The sequence below is a fragment of the Polypterus senegalus genome, chromosome 17 (genome assembly GCF_016835505.1).
Source record: "Polypterus senegalus isolate Bchr_013 chromosome 17, ASM1683550v1, whole genome shotgun sequence".
NCBI classification, from domain to species: domain Eukaryota; kingdom Metazoa; phylum Chordata; class Cladistia; order Polypteriformes; family Polypteridae; genus Polypterus; species Polypterus senegalus.
Window position 1 is genome coordinate 31,961,980 of NC_053170.1, and position 18,388 is coordinate 31,980,367.

The 18,388-nt window shown below is 38.7% G+C and overlaps 1 protein-coding gene across 2 annotated transcripts in view; it reads right to left on the reverse strand.

The window, feature by feature from the left end:
* Positions 1-256: 256 nt before the first annotated feature.
* The window catches only part of LOC120517810 (protein lin-28 homolog A-like), an 80,744-nt gene continuing 62,612 nt past the window's right edge, over positions 257-18,388 (reverse strand). For both annotated transcript variants that reach the window (XM_039740300.1, XM_039740299.1), the window contains exon 4: positions 257-568. In XM_039740300.1, the coding sequence (XP_039596234.1) occupies positions 349-568 (220 nt within the window). In that variant the 3' untranslated portion in view covers positions 257-348. The remainder of the gene's footprint in view (positions 569-18,388) is intronic.

Consider the following 18,388-nt stretch of genomic DNA (forward strand, 5'->3'; position numbering starts at 1 on the left):
AAACATAAGGAACAAAAGGGTCACATTGTCAGTTTTCTGTATCCTTCTGTTCCAAGATCATTCTCGATATGACCTACACTTAATTTACATTTGAAAAATCAATCCATATTCATGTTATTGGTATTCACTTAGAAAATAAAATGGGAAAGCTTTCAAACTATTGCATCTTTTTTAAAATACTCTTTTTTAAAAAAAAAAAAAAAAAAAAACCTGAGAGTTACAAAGGCATCTCATGATTAACAGGTAACCTTTGGGGGTGGGTTAGGTTGTCTCTGATGCTGGCCTGCATTTCTCATTTTTATTCAGTAATTTTGAGCAGCCTCCTTCTCCAGAACACATTTCTTCGTTTCACTGAGAACTCTCTGGTGGCAGGGGTGCAGTGCCTTGATTGCCCTCCTCGCCCTTAATGGAGGTGAGCTTTCCCTGAGAACTGGGCGATGATTGTTGTGCTTTGACTGGGCAGCTGGCTACCATGTGAGAAATACTCTGGCAGAAGTGACACTTTTTTGGTTGGGGTGGAAGTTTACACTCCTTTGCATGATGGTCCAGTCCACCACAGTTGTAACACCTGTAAGAGAAAGGGAAATTAAAACACTGCACTTAAGTAACAATGCTATATTTATATTGTTAATAAAAAACACAGTTTATATAAAGTACAGTAATCTCTGTGTTATCACTTATAAAAATGATCTAGCAGGTTTATTTTCGATGAACCACCAACCCCACTTTAAGATGTAAGTTATAACCTACATGCCAAGCACATCTCAAAACAGTATGTTGGTTTCTGAGTAAGATGATATCCTGTCTACTAATTCAAACCTCCTCTCTCAACTGCTTTACAGAGAAATGACATTCTGCAATTAAGGCTTTTCTTCTCCATGTAATTTAACAGCACCTCATCTACAGTCTATTCCTGCCATGCATACAGTACTGCTGAGGAGTTTTTTTGTGGAGAAATCTCAGAAAAAAACAAGCAGAGTCTTCAGAAAGACTTCGTTGGACAGATATCTTACGCTCGATAAGCCATGATATTAATCATTTGCTTTGTGTCACCACCAACAGTATTATTAAATTGTCTGATTACACCTAAACATAAAAAGGTAGTTTCATTACTTCCTTTAGAAAAAGGTAAAATGATGACATTGATTAAGTAATTGATTACAACGTTATTTCACCACAGTTTCTGGCTCCCTGCAGCACTGTGACTGAATTAAGCTGGGCTACAAAATGAATGGACATTTACAAATCACATAAATGTGAAACATTTAAAAGCACAGACAATATGAAAGAACAAAAGCCGTTGCATGTGTCAGTGTTTAAGATGTTCAGCCTCTAGATGGCAGCATAGGTCAGCTAACAAAAAATCAACTATATTTTCTGGCGTGTTCCCTCACATCACAATGGGCTTTTACCATTCTTTATATTGCGACTGCAAAAATAAGAAGCTAACACTATATAAGCTGTAGGAGAAATGATATTTAATGACATCATCACCCTGCCTTGGTCAAACTCACTTTAGATATTTAACTTTTCAGTCATTGTGTGAGTTTAAAAAACCAATTTCATTGAGCCCTAATCCAAAGAAACGCTATGGTTGTTGAATTTCATCAGTGCTGTGCCCTCAAAAGATCATCTCCTCTTTGGTATAATATATAGGCTTGGAGAACTACCTGCTTTTATTTTTAAGATTGTTTTTTAAATAACATTTCCGTATCCTTCAATTAATGAACTTATTCTGTCAGTATTATCTTCAGATTTAAAATTTTAATCATTGACACATTACTTCAGACTGATTTTTCGAACAAGAAGGGTACTGGAGAATTATGTGAATAAGCAATGGTGAAAAACTGAGAACATCCATCCATCCATTATCCAACCCGCTATTTCTTAACTACAGGGTCACGGGGGTCTGCTGGAGCCAATCCCAGCCAACATAGGGTGCAAGGCAGGAAACAAACCCCAGGCGGGACAACAGTCCACCGCAGGGCGCACGCGCACACACACACACACACACTAGGGACAAGTTAGAATCGCCAATGCACCTAACCTGCATGTCTTTGGACTGTGGGAGGAAACCAGAGCACCCGGAGGAAAGCCACGCAGACACGGGGAGAACATGCAAACTCCACGCAGGGAGAACCTGGGATGCAAACCCTAACACAACTGCGAGGCAGCAGCGCTGCCCGAAACTGAGAACATGATAAAGCTAAATCTGTGAAACAGACACTGAAATGTGGCCTGAATCTGTCCACGTTACTACACTGGTAAGTAAGTTACATTGTCCTGGCTGACTCAGCAACAGAAATGATTCACTCTGTACCAATAGCCATACCATTCAATTTTCTAAATCATCCTAATTCTGATTTTAATGATGAATCATTCTGAATACTGGGGAGTTCAAACAAGGAAACAAAATATCAGCCAGCAGGTTCCATTTGTGGAAACTACAAGTTGGGCCTGCTCTACAGAATTTAGATGTTGCTGCCTTTTAATATAAACCTGGCCTTATCATACAGACACTTACAACCTTGTTATTGACAGCAGCCACTCTCTGTAATCCAGGCCAGAAGCTCTTATGTGTGTTGTAGGGGGGGCAGATTTTTTTTTGAACTTCCTGTAAAATTTCAGTTTCTCTTTGGGGAGCAATAAAGTTTAATCTATACACACGTATAATACATACATACATACATACAATACACACACACCCCTACCTACATAGATACAAACATATGCACTGTACATACACTATCAATGCATACACATAAAATATATTTATTAATTGGTCTATGTTTAGCTATATCAAGCGTACAGATTATACAGATAAAGATATACAATAGAAATCTAAATATCTGCGGTCCCGCATTATCCACAGTAAACCTGTAAGTGTAATGTACTGCTTTTCTCATAATTCACAAAAGCTTTTCCATGAATACTGTATTGAGCACATAAATACTAAACTTTTAACCTGTTATCTTTTAGCATTTAATTTTTTACTTCATATTAAATGTGAATGGGAGTTTGCCCAACCAGTCTATGACACACTCTTAATAGTCAGCGACTTTAACTTTCATATCGACAATCAGTGTGACCAAAAAGTAAAAGAATTCATGAAACTCCTGGACTCTTGATTTGAGACAGCTCGTTAATCAGTCTATACATAAAGCAGGTCATACGTTAGACTTAGTGATTACTAAAGGACTAAAAGTTGATATAAAGCAGGTCATTTCTTTCTACTATTTAATGTAGAAATAATGATAGAAAACATTCATGAGAAGCATATTGTTAAAAAACGCTTCTTTGACTCAGCAGCAGCTTTAAAACTTACAAACATTCTAAGCAATCAGTCCATTTATAGTGCCAACTATAATAGCAAGGATAATGTAAATAGTAAGGTGGAAAGATTGAATACTAAAATGAGAGCTGCTGTTGACATAGTTACACCTGAAAAGACAGTGAAAAAATCTTCTAGCATTGTTATACCATGGAAGACCCAAAGAGTGTCTGATTTAAAGAGAACATGCCATAGAGCTGAGCATAAATGGAGTGAAACTAAATTAACCATCCACTATGAGATATTGAAGGTTAAAATAACAGAATACAATAACACAGTCTGTCTTGAAAGGCGCTACTATTTCTCTAAGATTATAAATAACAATGCTAGTACTGTAATCCCAGAGTCTTATTTTCTACAATTGATCATCGGTTAAACCCAGGTAACACAAAGGAATGCCCCCAGAATACTTCCAGTGAAACCTGTGAGAACATTGCTGTATTTTTCAATCAAAAAATTAATGATATTAGAGATAGCCAAAGCCCCAGTACTCCATTATTTCACCAGGATAGATTTACCTGAATTACATAATATAATCTTTCAACTGAAACCCTCCACCTGCGTCCTTGACCCAATACCAACAAGGTTTTTCAAAGTAGTATCAGGCGTGCTAATTGACAATATTCTTGACATAGTAAATTCGTCATTAGATACAGGAGTCTTACCAGACTGTCTTAAGACTGCTGTAGTTAAACCCCTACTCAGAAAATAATCTTGACCCTCTGCTTTTGAAAATTTTAGTCTCATCTCTAACCTGCCTTTCTTAAGTAAAATTATAGAGAAGGCAGTCATTATGCAGTTAAATGACCACCTAAATAAACATGCTATTCTTGATAAATTTCAGTCAGGTTTCAGAACAAATCACAGCACAGAAACTGCACTCGTTAAAGTAGTAAATGACTTGCGGGTAAATGCAGACAGAGGCCATTTATCTGTTCTCATCCTCTTAGATCTGAGTGCTGCATTTGACACCATTGATCACAATATTCTTAGAAATCGCCTTAGTCAATGGGTGGGCCTCTCTGGCAGTGTCTTAAATTGGTTTGAATCCTACCTGGCAGGAGAAAATTCTTTGTGAGTTGTGGTAATCAAATCTCAAAGACACATGATATCTATATGGTGTTCCACAAGGCTCTATCCTGGGTCCGCTGCTCTTCTCAATCTACATGCTTCCGTTAGGTCAGATTATCTCAGGTTACAACGTGAGTTACCACAGCTATGCTGATGACACACAGCTGTACTTATCAATAGCACCTGATGACACCGACTCTCTCGATTCACTAACACAATGTCTTACTGGTATTTCTGAATGGATGAATAGTAATTTTCTCAAACTAAATAAAGAGAAAACTGAAATTTTAGTAATTGGCAATAATGGATTCAATGAGGTTATCAGAAATAAACTTGATGCATTAGGATTAAAAGTTAAGACGGAAGTAAAAAACTTAGGGGTAACTGTTGACTGTAATCTGAATTTTAAATCGCATATTCATCAGACCACTAGGACAGCATTTTTCACTTAAGAAACATAGCAAAAGTTAGACCTCTTATATCATTGAAAGATGCTGAGAAATTAATTCACGCTTTTGTTTTCAGTTGACTAGATTACTGTAACGCACTCCTCTCAGGACTACCCAAAAAAGACATAAATCGTTTGCAACGAGTGCAGAATGCAGCTGCTAGAATCCTAACTAGGAAAAGAAAATCCGAACACATTTCTCCAGTTTTGATGTCACTACACTGGTTACCTGTGTCATTCAGGATTGACTTTAAAATTCTGCTTATGGTTTATAAAGCCTTAAATAATCTCGCTCCATCTTATATATCGGAATGCCTGACACGTTATATTCCAAATCGTAACCTTAGATCTTCAAATGAGTGTCTCCTTATAATTCCAAAAGCTAAACTTAAAAGAAGTGGTGAGGTGGCCTTCTGCTGTTATGCACCTAAAATCTGGAATAGCCTGCCAATAGGAATTCGCCAGGCTAATACAGTGAAGCACTTTAAAAAAACTGCTGAAAACACATTACTTTAACATGGCTTTCTCCTAACTTCACTTTAACTTAATCCTGATACTCTGTATGTTCAATTCATCATAATAACTATTCACAGTGGCTCCAAAATCCGTACTGACCCCAACTCTCTCTTCTGTTTGTTTTTCTGGTTTCTTTGTGGTGGCAGCCTGTGCCACCTCCACCTACTCAAAGCATCATGATGCTCCAACATTGATGGACTGACAGCCAGAAGTCTACGTGACCATCATCATCAAGTCCTTCCATGAGAACCCTAAATACAAAGAGGACTGTTTCATTTATGTTAGGTAGAATGCCCAGAGGGGACTGGGTGGTCTCATGGTCTGGAACCCTACAGATTTTATTTTTTTCTCCAGCCGTCTGGAGTTTTTTTTTTGTTTTATCTGTCCACCCTGGCCATCGGACCTTACTTATTCTATGTTAATTAATGTTGACTTATTTTTGTTTTGTCTTCTATTTTTCTATTCTTCATTTTGTAAAGCACTTTGAGCTACATTTTTTCTTGTATGAAAATGTGCTACAGTATATAAATAAATGTTGTTGTTGTTGTTGTTACATGAGTTTTGTGGACTTGGAAAAGGCGTTAGACTGTGTCCCTTGGGGAATCCTGTGGGGGGTGCTCCAGGAGTATGGGGTACCAGACCCCCTAAGAGCCGTTCGGTCCCTGTACAACCGGTGTCAGAGCTTGGTCCGCATTGCCGGCAGTAAGTCGAACCCGTTTCCAGTGAGAGTTGGACTCCGCCAGGGCTACCATTTGTCACCAATTCTGTTCATAACTTTTATGGACAGAATTTCTAGGCGCAGCCAGGGTGTTGAGCGGGTCCAGTTTGGTGGACTCAGGATTGGGTCACTGCTTTTTGCAGATGATGTTGTCCTGTTTGCTTCATCAGACCGTGATCTTCAGCTCTCTTTGGATTGGTTCGCAGCTGAGTGTGAAGTGGCTGGGATGGGAATCAGCACCTTCAAATCCGAAACCATGGTCCTCAGCCGAAAAAGGGTGGAGTGTCCTCTCAGAGTTGAGAGCGAGATCCTACCCCAAGTGGAGGAGTTCAAGTATCTCAGGGTCTTGTTCACGAGTGAGGGAAGAATGAAGCACGAGATCGACAGGCGGATCGGTACGGCGTCAGCAGTGATGTGGGCTCTGCATCGGTCTGTCGTGGTGAAAAAGGAGCTGAGCCGTAAGGCAAATCTCTCGATTTACCAGTCGGTCTACGTTCCTACCCTCACCTATGGTCATGAGCTATGGGTAGTGACCGAAAAAACGAGATTGCGAATACAAGCGGCTAAAATGAGTTTCCTCCGCAGGGTGTCTGGGCTTTCCCTTAAAGATAGAGTGAGAAGCTCAGTCATCCGGGAGGGGCTCAGAGTAGAGCCGCTGCTCCTTCGCATCGAGAGGAGTCAGATGAGGTGGCTCGGGCATCTGATCAGGATGCCTCCTGGACGCCTCCATGGTGAGGTGTTCTGGCACGTCCAACCGGGAGAAGGCCCCGGGGAAGACCCAGAATACGCTGGAGGGACTATGTCTCCCAGCTGGCCTGGGAACGCCTTGGGATTCCTCCAGAAGAGCTAGAAGAAGTGGCTGGGGAGAGGGAAGTCTGGGCTTCTCTGCTCAAGCTGCTGCCTCCGCGACCCAATCTCGGATAAGCGGAAGATGGATGGATGGACTTTATATTAAAATGTAACTACAAAATACAAATTTTTACTAATACTAATTCCTAACACTTGTACATATTAGATGTATAACAAATGATGTACCACAAAAATAAGTGGTAATCTCTATTTTCATTTCTTTTAAAATAACATTAAATTCACTAAGGTATGAAAAGAGGTAAAAAAGGAATATTGTACCATATACACTGGCAAAATCTTATATGCATAATTTTTAACCTGAACTGGCCAGGGCCATCGGTTTTCTTCAAGTTTTCAGTTATCCACAGTAGGTTCAGTCCACATTTCCTCAGATAATGCAAGTTCTACTGTGTAGCTAGATAGATAGATATGAAAGGCACTATATGATAGATACTGAAAAGCTAAATGTCTGTTATGTGCTAAAATTGTGGCAATTTCCAGATAAATGAAACTAAAAATTGCGTTTATTAATGGATCAATATGACAACACTGGAGGGGGGAGAAATGGAGAAAATCAGTTATATTTTGCCTTTAATAGTCAAAAAGCCGTTCTTAGAATGTCAAACAGTTGTAACATGTCCAACTTTTTTTAGCATTATGGTTAAAGTCCAGCCTGTATCCCTTATTAATCTCGAGATATATATATATATATATATATATATATATATATATATATATATATATATATATATATATATATATATATATATATAAATAAATAAATAAATATAAATAAATAATAAATATATATATATATATATAAATAAATATATATATAAATTATATATATTATATAAAAATGTATTCATAAGAAGAAAGCTACATGTCACTGATTAACCGAGTGACAAGAAATACTTGACTGTTTACAGACAATCCAAGGACAAATGGTTTTTACTGATGGATCAATCTCATGGTCCTGAGGTCCACAAAAAATCATCTTCATTAAAAACTGCAGGTTTTATTCTTATATTTAATACTTGGTAGTGCTAGGCGGTATATCAGTTCATACCAAAAAACATTTTTTATTTTAGTTATAATATAGATTTTTCTTATACCGCAACACCGGTTTAAATAGCCTAAACAATGTTCGGAACGTGGTGCAGCAGGAAACAGTTTAAGGGGGGCCTTTTTCACTGCTACACCCCTAAACACATACAATGGAGTACATGTGTTAGTGGAGGTGTTGCACGGAAGATCTTCTTCACTGCTACACCGCTAAACAGGCATGCAATGGAGTACATGCGGTAGTGGAGGTATTGCGCAGTTGAAATGGACAGAGAACATTCCGAAACTGAAGCTGTAGCAGACGATAATGTTGAACATGATGACACAGAAGAACTTTTGCTGGAAAAAGCAGTCATGTCTATTGTCAGGAGATACTTTGGATTTATGTTGAGATTAAAGTCGACATGTTGACTTTATTCTCGTAATTTGTCATTAAAGTAGAACATTGTAAACTAAACTTCATCTTAAAACGAATATTTAAATTTACTAGATTTTCTCATAACCGTTGAGATTAAAGTGGAAATATTCAGAATACAGTCAATGTGTCAGCTTTATTCTGGACATATTTTTTTTTTTCTTCCCTGTGTCTGTATTTTTTTTCTTCACTGGACCTAATACGATTCTGTAGGGCTATACCACAAATAGCATTATAAATGCAAGTTGCAATTTTATTACTTACTAGCAAAATACCTGCTCTTTGCAGCGGAGAAGTAGTGTGTTAAAGAAGCCATGAAAAAGAAAAGGAAACATTTTAAAAATAACGTAACATGATTGTCAATGTAAATGTTTTGTCACTGTTGTGAGTGTTGCTGTATATATATATATATATATATATATATATATATATATATATATATATATATATATATATATATATATATATATACACAGTGGTGTGAAAAACTATTTGTCCCCTTCCTGATTTCTTATTCTTTTGCATGTTTGTCACACAAAATATTTCTGATCATCAAACACATTTAACCATTAGTCAAATATAACACAAGTAAACACAAAATGCAGTTTTTAAATGATGTTTTTTATTATTTAGGGAGAAAAAAAATCCAAACCTACATGACCCTGTGTGAAAAAGTAATTGCCCCCTTGTTAAGAAATCACCTAACTGTGGTGTATCACACCTGAGTTCAATTTCCGTAGCCACCCCCAGGCCTGATTACTGCCACACCTGTTTCAATCAAGAAATCACTTAAATAGGAGCTGCCTGACACAGAGAAGTAGACCAACAGCACCTCAACAGCTAGACATCATGCCAAGATCCAAAGAAATTCAGGAACAAATGAGAACAGAAGTAATTGAGATCTATCAGTCTGGTAAAGGTTATAAAGCCATTTCTAAAGCTTTGAGACTCCAGCGAACCACAGTGAGAGCCATTATCCACAAATGGCAAAAACATGGAACAGTGGTGAACCTTCCCAGGAGTGGCCGAACGACCAAAATTACCCCAAGAGTGCAGAGACGACTCATCCGAGAGGTCACAAAAGACCCCAGGACAACGTCTAAAGAACTGCAGGCCTCACTTGCCTGAATTAAGGTCAGTGTTCACGACTCCACCATAAGAAAGAGACTGGGCAAAAACGGCCTGCATGGCAGATTTCCAAGACGCAAACCACTGTTAAGCAAAAAGAACATTAGGGATCATCTCAATTTTGCTAAGAAACATCTCAATGATTGCCAAGACTTTTGGGAAAATACCTTGTGGACTGATGAGACAAAAGTTGAACTTTTTGGAAGGCAAATGTCCCGTTACATCTGGCGTAAAAGGAACACAGCATTTCAGAAGAAGAACATCATACCAACAGTAAAATATGGTGGTGGTAGTGTGATGGTCTGGGGTTTTTGCTGCTTCAGGACCTGGAAGGCTTGCTGTGATAGATGGAACCATGAATTCTACTGTCTACCAAAAAATCCTGAAGGAGAATTTCCGGCCATCTGTTCGTCAACTCGAGCTGAAGCGATCTTGGGTGCCGCAACAGGACAATGACCCAAAACACACCAGCAAATCCACCTCTGAATGGCTGAAGAAAAACAAAATGAAGACTTTGGAGTGGCCTAGTCAAAGTCCTGACCTGAATCCAATTGAGATGCTATGGCATGACCTTAAAAAGGCGGTTCATGCTAGAAAACCCTCAAATAAAGCAAAATTACAACAATTCTGCAAAGATGAATGGGCCAAAATTCCTCCAGAGCGCTGTAAAAGACTCATTGCAAGTTATCGCAAACGCTTGATTGCAGTTATTGCTGCTAAGGGTGGCCCAACCAGTTATTAGGTTCAGGGGGCAATTACTTTTTCACACAGGGCCATGTAGGTTTGGATTTTTTTCTCCCTAAATAATAAAACCATCATTTAAAAACTGCATTTTGTGTTTACTTGTGTTATATTTGACTAATGGTTAAATGTGTTTGATGATCAGAAACATTTTATGTGACAAACATGCAAAAGAATAAGAAATCAGGAAGGGGCAAATAGTTTTTCACACCACTGTATATACATATACATATACATATACACACACATACTAATAAAAGGCAAAGCCCTCACTGACTGACTCATCAGTAATTCTTCAATTTCCCGTGTGGGTAGAAGGCTGAAATTTGGCAAGCTCATTCCTTACAGCTTACTTTCAAAATTCTACGCGTAATGGTCATAACTGGAAGCTATTTTTCTCCATTTACTGTAATGGAGTTGAGCTGGATGGCTGTGGGAGGCGGAGTTTTGTGTGACATCATCACGCCTCCCACGTAATCACGTGAACTGACTGTCAACGCAGTACGTAGAAAACCAGGAAGAGCTCCCATGCATTATATAATTGAGAAGGCAGCGAAACAATAAGAAGCAAGTGACTGACATTTACAACCATATTCATGAGTGCTGCTACTTCGGTGTTTAAAGTTTAAATTAAGTTCATAGACAGGCTGCCGCTGGTGTTTGTCATGCCCACGGTAATGCGGGATACAAGTTTAATCAGAGGACGCAGGATTTTTGATCACTTTGTAACTAAGTTAAAATTGCAGGTGAAGGGCTGTGCTTATACAAATTCCGAGAGACAGTGTTTGAGGGGGATTGACAATTAAGGCGGGTGGGGGAGTCACGTCATCAACTCCCCTCCCATTCACCTCATTTCGCTCTGAGCTGAGCTCCACGGCTAACAGCGTCTTCCGAAGCAACTTCGTCACACTGCCACCAAATACTCACAGAAAAATCCACAAGTTAATACACACCCTGTCTCTAGAGTTTCTCCACACTCAATGTATTGCTCGCGTCCCCTTTATACCCTCTGATCTCCCATTTCAATTCAGATGCCTCCAATTTCCAGTGTGGACATCGCAACATCACACAAGAGAGCAGCTCACGTGAACTTACTGAACGCAGTACGAGTGATCACTTCCATGCATCAAACTTGTTCAAAAAACGCATTACACAATTGACAAGGTGATGGCTTTATATGGCGTTCGTTTATAAAGCAGCGAAGAGGCTGTGTGAAGGCAACTACACAAAAAAACAGCAGAGCGCCACACTCTGAATATATTCCTAGCATCACCGTTATACCCCCTGATCTCCCATTTCAATTGAAATGCCTCAAATTTCCAGTAAGGCTCTGCTTCGCGATGACAATTAATAAGTCTCAGGGACACACCCTACAAAAGGTTGCCATTGATTTGAGGCAACATTGCTTTCCTCCTGGACAAAACTATACGTTGCATTCTCAAGAATAATAATTATATATATAAAGAACCACACACCCTAGCTTCGCCTTTAGCGCCGACGTCTGAGGTTCGATTCGCGAGAGTGGGTGCAGTGAGTGTGTACTGCCAGATGAGCCCATCAGGCAGTTGGATTTAGTCTTTAAATTTCTATGGTGAAGAAACATTTATGCAATGATGATTATATTTAACTTTCATTCCTACTAAACATATTTCTGTCGAACAATTAAAAATTACTTATATTTAAAATTTAAATAGAACAATAGAACAAATACGATAGTTCATAATACCCACGAGGCACTAAGTGCACATAAGATTAGGAGTCATCCGTTTTAACAAGCAGCGTATTGCACTGATATGAAAATAGCCTGCCCATTTAATTATTTAGGAATGGATAGAGAAATTAAGATTTTGTACAAATAATGTTTTTAATTTTTCTTCCTCAATGGATTCTGGCACCCCCAGCAACAGCTGCTCGCACCCCAAAGGATATATACATATAGATATCTCTCTCTCTATATATATATATATATATATATATATATATATATATATATATATATATATATATATATATATGCCAGCAACACTCATGACAATGACAAAACAATTACATTGTCAATCATGTTACGTTGATTATAAAAAATGTTTCCTTTTCTTTTTCATTACTTCTTTAACACACTAATTCTCCGCATGGCGTGGGTAATTGGCCAGTGTGTGTATATATATATATATATATATATATATATATATATATATATATATATATATATATATAATTATAAAAAATAAAAAATATATACACATACACGGTGGAGGACTGCCGGCTTCCCATGCCGGTCCCCACCCCCAGGCCGCCAGGAGGAGCTCTCCCGACAGCAGGATCGTGCCCGAGGTCCAGCAGGGCCTTATGGACTTTGTAGTGTTTATACACAGCCCTGCTGGATACCTTGGGGACCACCAGGAGTCACTGTGTGTGGGGGGTTATATGGGCTCTGTGATGCCGTATGACCCGGGAGTACGTCACGGGAAGAAATGTCGTGCTCCCAGGTTGAAGTGGTGGATTGATTGCCCTGACCTGGAAGGAATAAGGAACTGTGGACTGCTGGGACAAGAACACCTCCGGGTCAGGGGCTATAAAAGGACGATGCCTCAGTCCAGACACTGAGCTGAGCTGGGAGGTAGAGGAGCAAGTGTCTGGGCGAGGAGGAGTGTTTATTGTGTTGGAGTTTATAATTTAATAGTTTATGAGTAGTGTGGAAGGTGCTTTGTGCACAGTGAAAAAGAATAAAAAGCCTTGGACTTTTACCCGGTGTCTGGAGTCATCTCTGAGGGTTCAAGGGAGCGCTAGCGCCCCCTACTGCCACAACACACACACACACTAAATATTTATACACACAGAAACAGAATGACAGGTAAGGAGAAATGACAATAAAGAGAAATATCCACTGCACGTTATTTTAAATCATATATTAACTATATGTATATATGAATAACTGTATGCATACTGCAGGTGTCACATAACACAGCCATACAGTAATGGCATACAGTGACAGATATTCAGTTCTGTACAGTAAAGTATAATTCACAGCACTGTACATTTCTCAGCCCATAAAAGCTGCAAGCTGCCCCTTGAAGGACTTGAACTTGCAATCATTTCTTGAACTCGCAATTCACACAAATCAGCCACGTCTGAATAAAGTAGCACTGCTTCCAACACTTTGTGAAGGTTACACTGGCACTCCTGACCATGCAACTGTGCATCTTTTGAAAACAAACTTTACTTATAATTAATAATAAAATGCACACATCTCTGACATCTTGTATCCAGAAAGGTTAACATATTCCAGCTCCATATAAAATTTCAATTTGTATTTACACTCTTAACTACTAAATTGACTATTGAGTATTTTCACTCCAACTACTTTTGAAAATATTGTGTGCAAACAACTGCAGTGGGTTGGCAGCCTGCCCAGGATTGGTTCCTGCCTTGTGCCCTGTGTTGGCTGGGATTGGCTCCAGCAGAACCCCCATGACCCTGTGTTTGGATTCAGCAGGTTGGAAAATGGATGGATGGACGTGTGCAAACAAAATCTAAATTTTAAAGCATTTTATATTATGCAGTCCCAACCCGTTTTAAAGAAAACTACAGTAAAGTGTCATTATGCAATGCTGACTAAAGGAAGGGGATGGTGGAATGGTGGAAACCTACCACACACAACTTTACTTTACACTCCATCTGCATGAAAATAAAGACCAAATGATAAATGATCATTTATATCTTCTGTGGCTATGTCCACACTACTCCACTCCGTCCATATTAGCATTTTCACATTGTTTCCAAAAAGTATCTCCGTTCACATTACAACAACTGAAGATGCAGATGACAGATGTTCAGCTACACTGGGCATGTGTGCAATGGTGGAGAAATCCTTGAAGGGGTGGTAATCCTACTGGCCTTAAGATTCATCACAAAATTCTAACAAACTGTAAATTGGCATTTTGTGTGCATACAGTATGTAGCATTCTAACTGTAGAAAGCAAAATTTAGGTGCATACAGGTAAGCAACACAATAAGTGCCACAGACAGCAACTCTTCTAGGCTTGCTATGTTGGAATATGGTTTTATTCTGTGAGTGATGACAAATCAGGTGATGAGACATCATAATGAGCAGAACCCCATCATGGAAGCGCCTGATAATAAGCAAGAACCAAATCAGACTGCGATTAGGGTTTGCATTTTCAAGAGTTTTCACCTGTCCACACTGAAACCCCAAGCCGACATTTTCAGAAGTATACAACTCTGAAGAGCATTTTCAAAAGTTATGTTTGTGGGTTGGCTAAGTAGTCTGTGTTTTTAAATGAACATATACCTGTAGTAGTGTGGCCAGGGCCTAGACCTGGCTGCATTACTTTACCCTCTCTGTGCTCAGTCTTTCAGGACTTGAGCCATTTATATCTTGAGAACTCCGACAATCCTGCAGGCCCCATTGTATCTGGGGGAATGTGTGCTTTGTCAGCATTATTTGTATCTTGGTTGATTAGTAGTATCCAGGCCTTAGACATTGAAACACTGCTCCTCAAATCCAGAAACCTTGTGTCATTTGTCTTACCAAAGGGTCTTGCAACAAATCAGCTCTAATTTAAGGGGTTTACCAAAAATATTTTATGAGCCATTTAGGAATGACAGACATTGTTATGCATGGTCCCCCCTCATTATTTCATTAACTATTAAGCAGGTAAAAGGTCTGGAATTTCAAGTGTGGAATTTGCTAATGGAAGCTGTCACTGCGAACTGTCAATATGAGTTCCACACAGCTGTCCATGCAAGTAAAAACAGGTCATCATTAGGCTGAGAAAACAAAACAAACCCTTTAGAGAGATAGCAGAAATACATGGAATGGTCAAATAAACCATTTGTGACATTCTTAAATGCACTGGTGAGCTCAGCAACATAAGAAGGTCTGAATAGTTATGGAGGATAATTGTAGAATTCTGTCCTTAGTGAAGAGGAGCCCCTTTTACAACTTGTAGCGAAACCAAGAACACTCTCCAGGGGCCTCATGCATAATGGAGTGTGTAGAATTCACATAATAACATGGAGTAAGCATAAAAGCGGAAATGTGGTTACGCACAAAAAAATCCAGATGCATAAATTTGTGCGTTCGGCCACTTCCATGTTCTTCCGCTACAGAAATTCCGATCAGCGTGAAACGAAACGCACGTGCATGTGCCTGCTGCCCCGCCCCATCTTCTCCCAGAATTACGCCTCTTTGAATATGCAATATAAATAAATATAAATAAATATAATATAAATAGCCCTTAAGCTCAGCATTCTGTGAATAGGCAATGGCAAAAGCAGGGGAGCGCTGGGGAATAGAAGAAGTTCAGCGAATACTGAGTGGAGGCAAAAACGTACTATTTGTTGGTTTAAACAGTGGTATAAACAAAAATAGAAGTTGATCGAGTGACAGAATGTCGGAGAAACTCGAAGGCTCAAGTTCACAAAGTCGCACAGTGCCCGAAATAAAAAAAAGTAGTTGTCAGATATCAAAGTCGCTGTGAAAAGGCGAGTTGTAGTCCACCGTCTTAGCTTCATATGAAATCTTGTTAGGGTTCAGAGGGAAAAAAAAGGCACACAATAGGAAAAAAAGCACAAAATGTCAACTTTAATCTCGAAATTTCCACTTTATCACGTAGTTTATTTTGTCATTAAAGTAGAATATCATAAACTTCATCTTAAAATCGTTAAATTTACTAGTTTATCAAATCCCATCGTAACTAAAGTAGCACATTAAATGCTTTGTTTTGTATTTGATCTTCTATGTGCTCTCTGTGTGTGAATCACTACGTGCTTCCGGGCTTTCTCTTCCTCCAACAGGACACAGAATCCAATACTGTACATTCATATTATTACACCTCTCTGAATAATTAAAATAATGAGATGTATACGTGATATCATTTACATGATGATAGGAGTTAAAGAGTGTTATTAAACATGGGAACACGGTGGAGCAGTGATTGTGCGCGACCTTCGATGAAATAATTTATTGCAGCTGTACTGTCTCTTTCAAACCCCAATGCCTGTCTTTACTTTTCTTTCTCCAAATACGCAATCAGCTCTAATAGACGTTAAGCCATCTGTAAGCTTAGAATGCTGATTCTTCAAAACTTTTAAGGAACATTGAAATATCTTCATAGAATATGTTTAATTATTCTGTCCTTCCAGTGTCATGCCATTCCTAGCAAGCATACAGCGTAAGGCAGGAACAATCCGTGAACTGAGCACCAGATCCTTGCTAGCGCAGCAACACTGTGTCCTCACATGTTTAATTAATTATTAACAATATACATTATTTAAATGAAGTTAGTTTTATCTGTATAATTAATATAATAAACATATTTTGCTGCATCTTAAAAATTATATCGTCATCATATGTAAATACGCACTTTATAAAGTGGCGCAGGTTGTGCAATATTATAACTGTAGTGTAAGTTTACAGTGAGTTAATTGTACTAATAAATACAAAGCGTTCTACAAGGAGCACTTGATGGACTGAATGAGTGCGTTTGTAGTTCTTGGGATGAAACTGTTTCTGAACCGTGAGGTCCATACAGGAAAGGCTTTGAAGCGTTTGCAATGTGAGAGCAGTTCAATAGACAGCATGGCTGAGGCAGCTTTTGCTTGATGCTGTATACCGATAATTCTCTTTCCGATCAGCTGCTCCGAGTAGTGCAGTGACAGTAATATGGAAAAAAATGATCCGCTGTGGCAACCCCTAACGGGAACAGCTGAAAGAAGAAGGTGGTGCAATGAGAGTAACAACGCTAAAGCAGTTATGGTATTTGGAATACTAATACAATTATATTGTTACAGGTTAATGACAATCAGATACATTAAACTAATAAACAATATATGGTTAATTTCAGTGTATTTATAAAGCTGCATCAGAGATGTGGATCTAAAAAAGAAAGGGTAACCACAGAGGTACAGTAGCACTGCTTTGACACTGGGTGCCGCCAGTCTGCAAAACCGAGTGCAGAACTTGCGTACAGCAGGGTATGAGCTACCGTGGAAATGTGCGTGGCTTTACGCCAAGTTTAGGTTTTATACATCGGGATTTGAAAATGGAAAGAGGCTTACACAACATTTTCATGCGTACGCACCATTTATGAGACCCCAGGAGGTTGACTTATCACCTACCGCTAGACCTACACACTGATCTTGGGGGTTTAAAAAAAAAAAAGTGAAATGAAATGATTAGGAAATATTAAAATAAAAAAAAAAGGGAGAGAAGTGTCATTGTCAGAGTTACGAGTGAAGGTCAAAAACTGAAGAAAAACTAACAGTCAGTTCTAGGCCTAAAACACAAATTCGAAACCAGAGTTATAGCAGAGATATAACCGCTAACTTGGTCAAAACCAAACAAACACAGCTCTAACAGTTTTTATTTCAATGTGGATTCATATACTGTTTCTACTACACTCAACGTTTTGATGAATGCTGTTAATCAATCATAACATTTGCTGGTTTCCTAACAGACTAGGCCTCAGATAAGTGGTTACCAAGTATGGGGTTGTGGGGTGCATTCATAAAGTAGCATACCATCTGGGGACCCTACTCAGCATATGACCAGCAGTTTAAAAACACACACCTGCTGTTTCTCATTGATGAAGAATATCACCACCAATGCATTAAAATCTCATTTGCTAATTTAAAAGTCAAACTATTTTAAATAGCAGCTTTGACAGTGCATCAAGGACACAACAAAATGACATCTCAGCTTAGAACTCCTTTTTGTAACAAGGGGCATTAGTCAAAAAGGGACACGGATATCAGAATAAGGAACACACACACACAGCACAGTATAATTAGAACTGAAGCATGGTGGGACAACTATTGAGCATATTTGAATTTAATAGATACATGTAAAGTAAGTGAGAAATTTTGAACTAAAGGCAGTGGACAGAATGTTTGTCCATAGACACTCTGGCCGGGACCACAATAAAAGTGCAAGTGTCCAGTTGTCATATAACTTATACAGACACACCCTTTACTTGGAGATTTTCTATTGTGTTCATAAAAATGACTTATGAACGCTTTGAAATCACTTCTATTTTTTTTTGGCACCTCCTGACTCACCAGTACAAGACCCCCACATATGATATA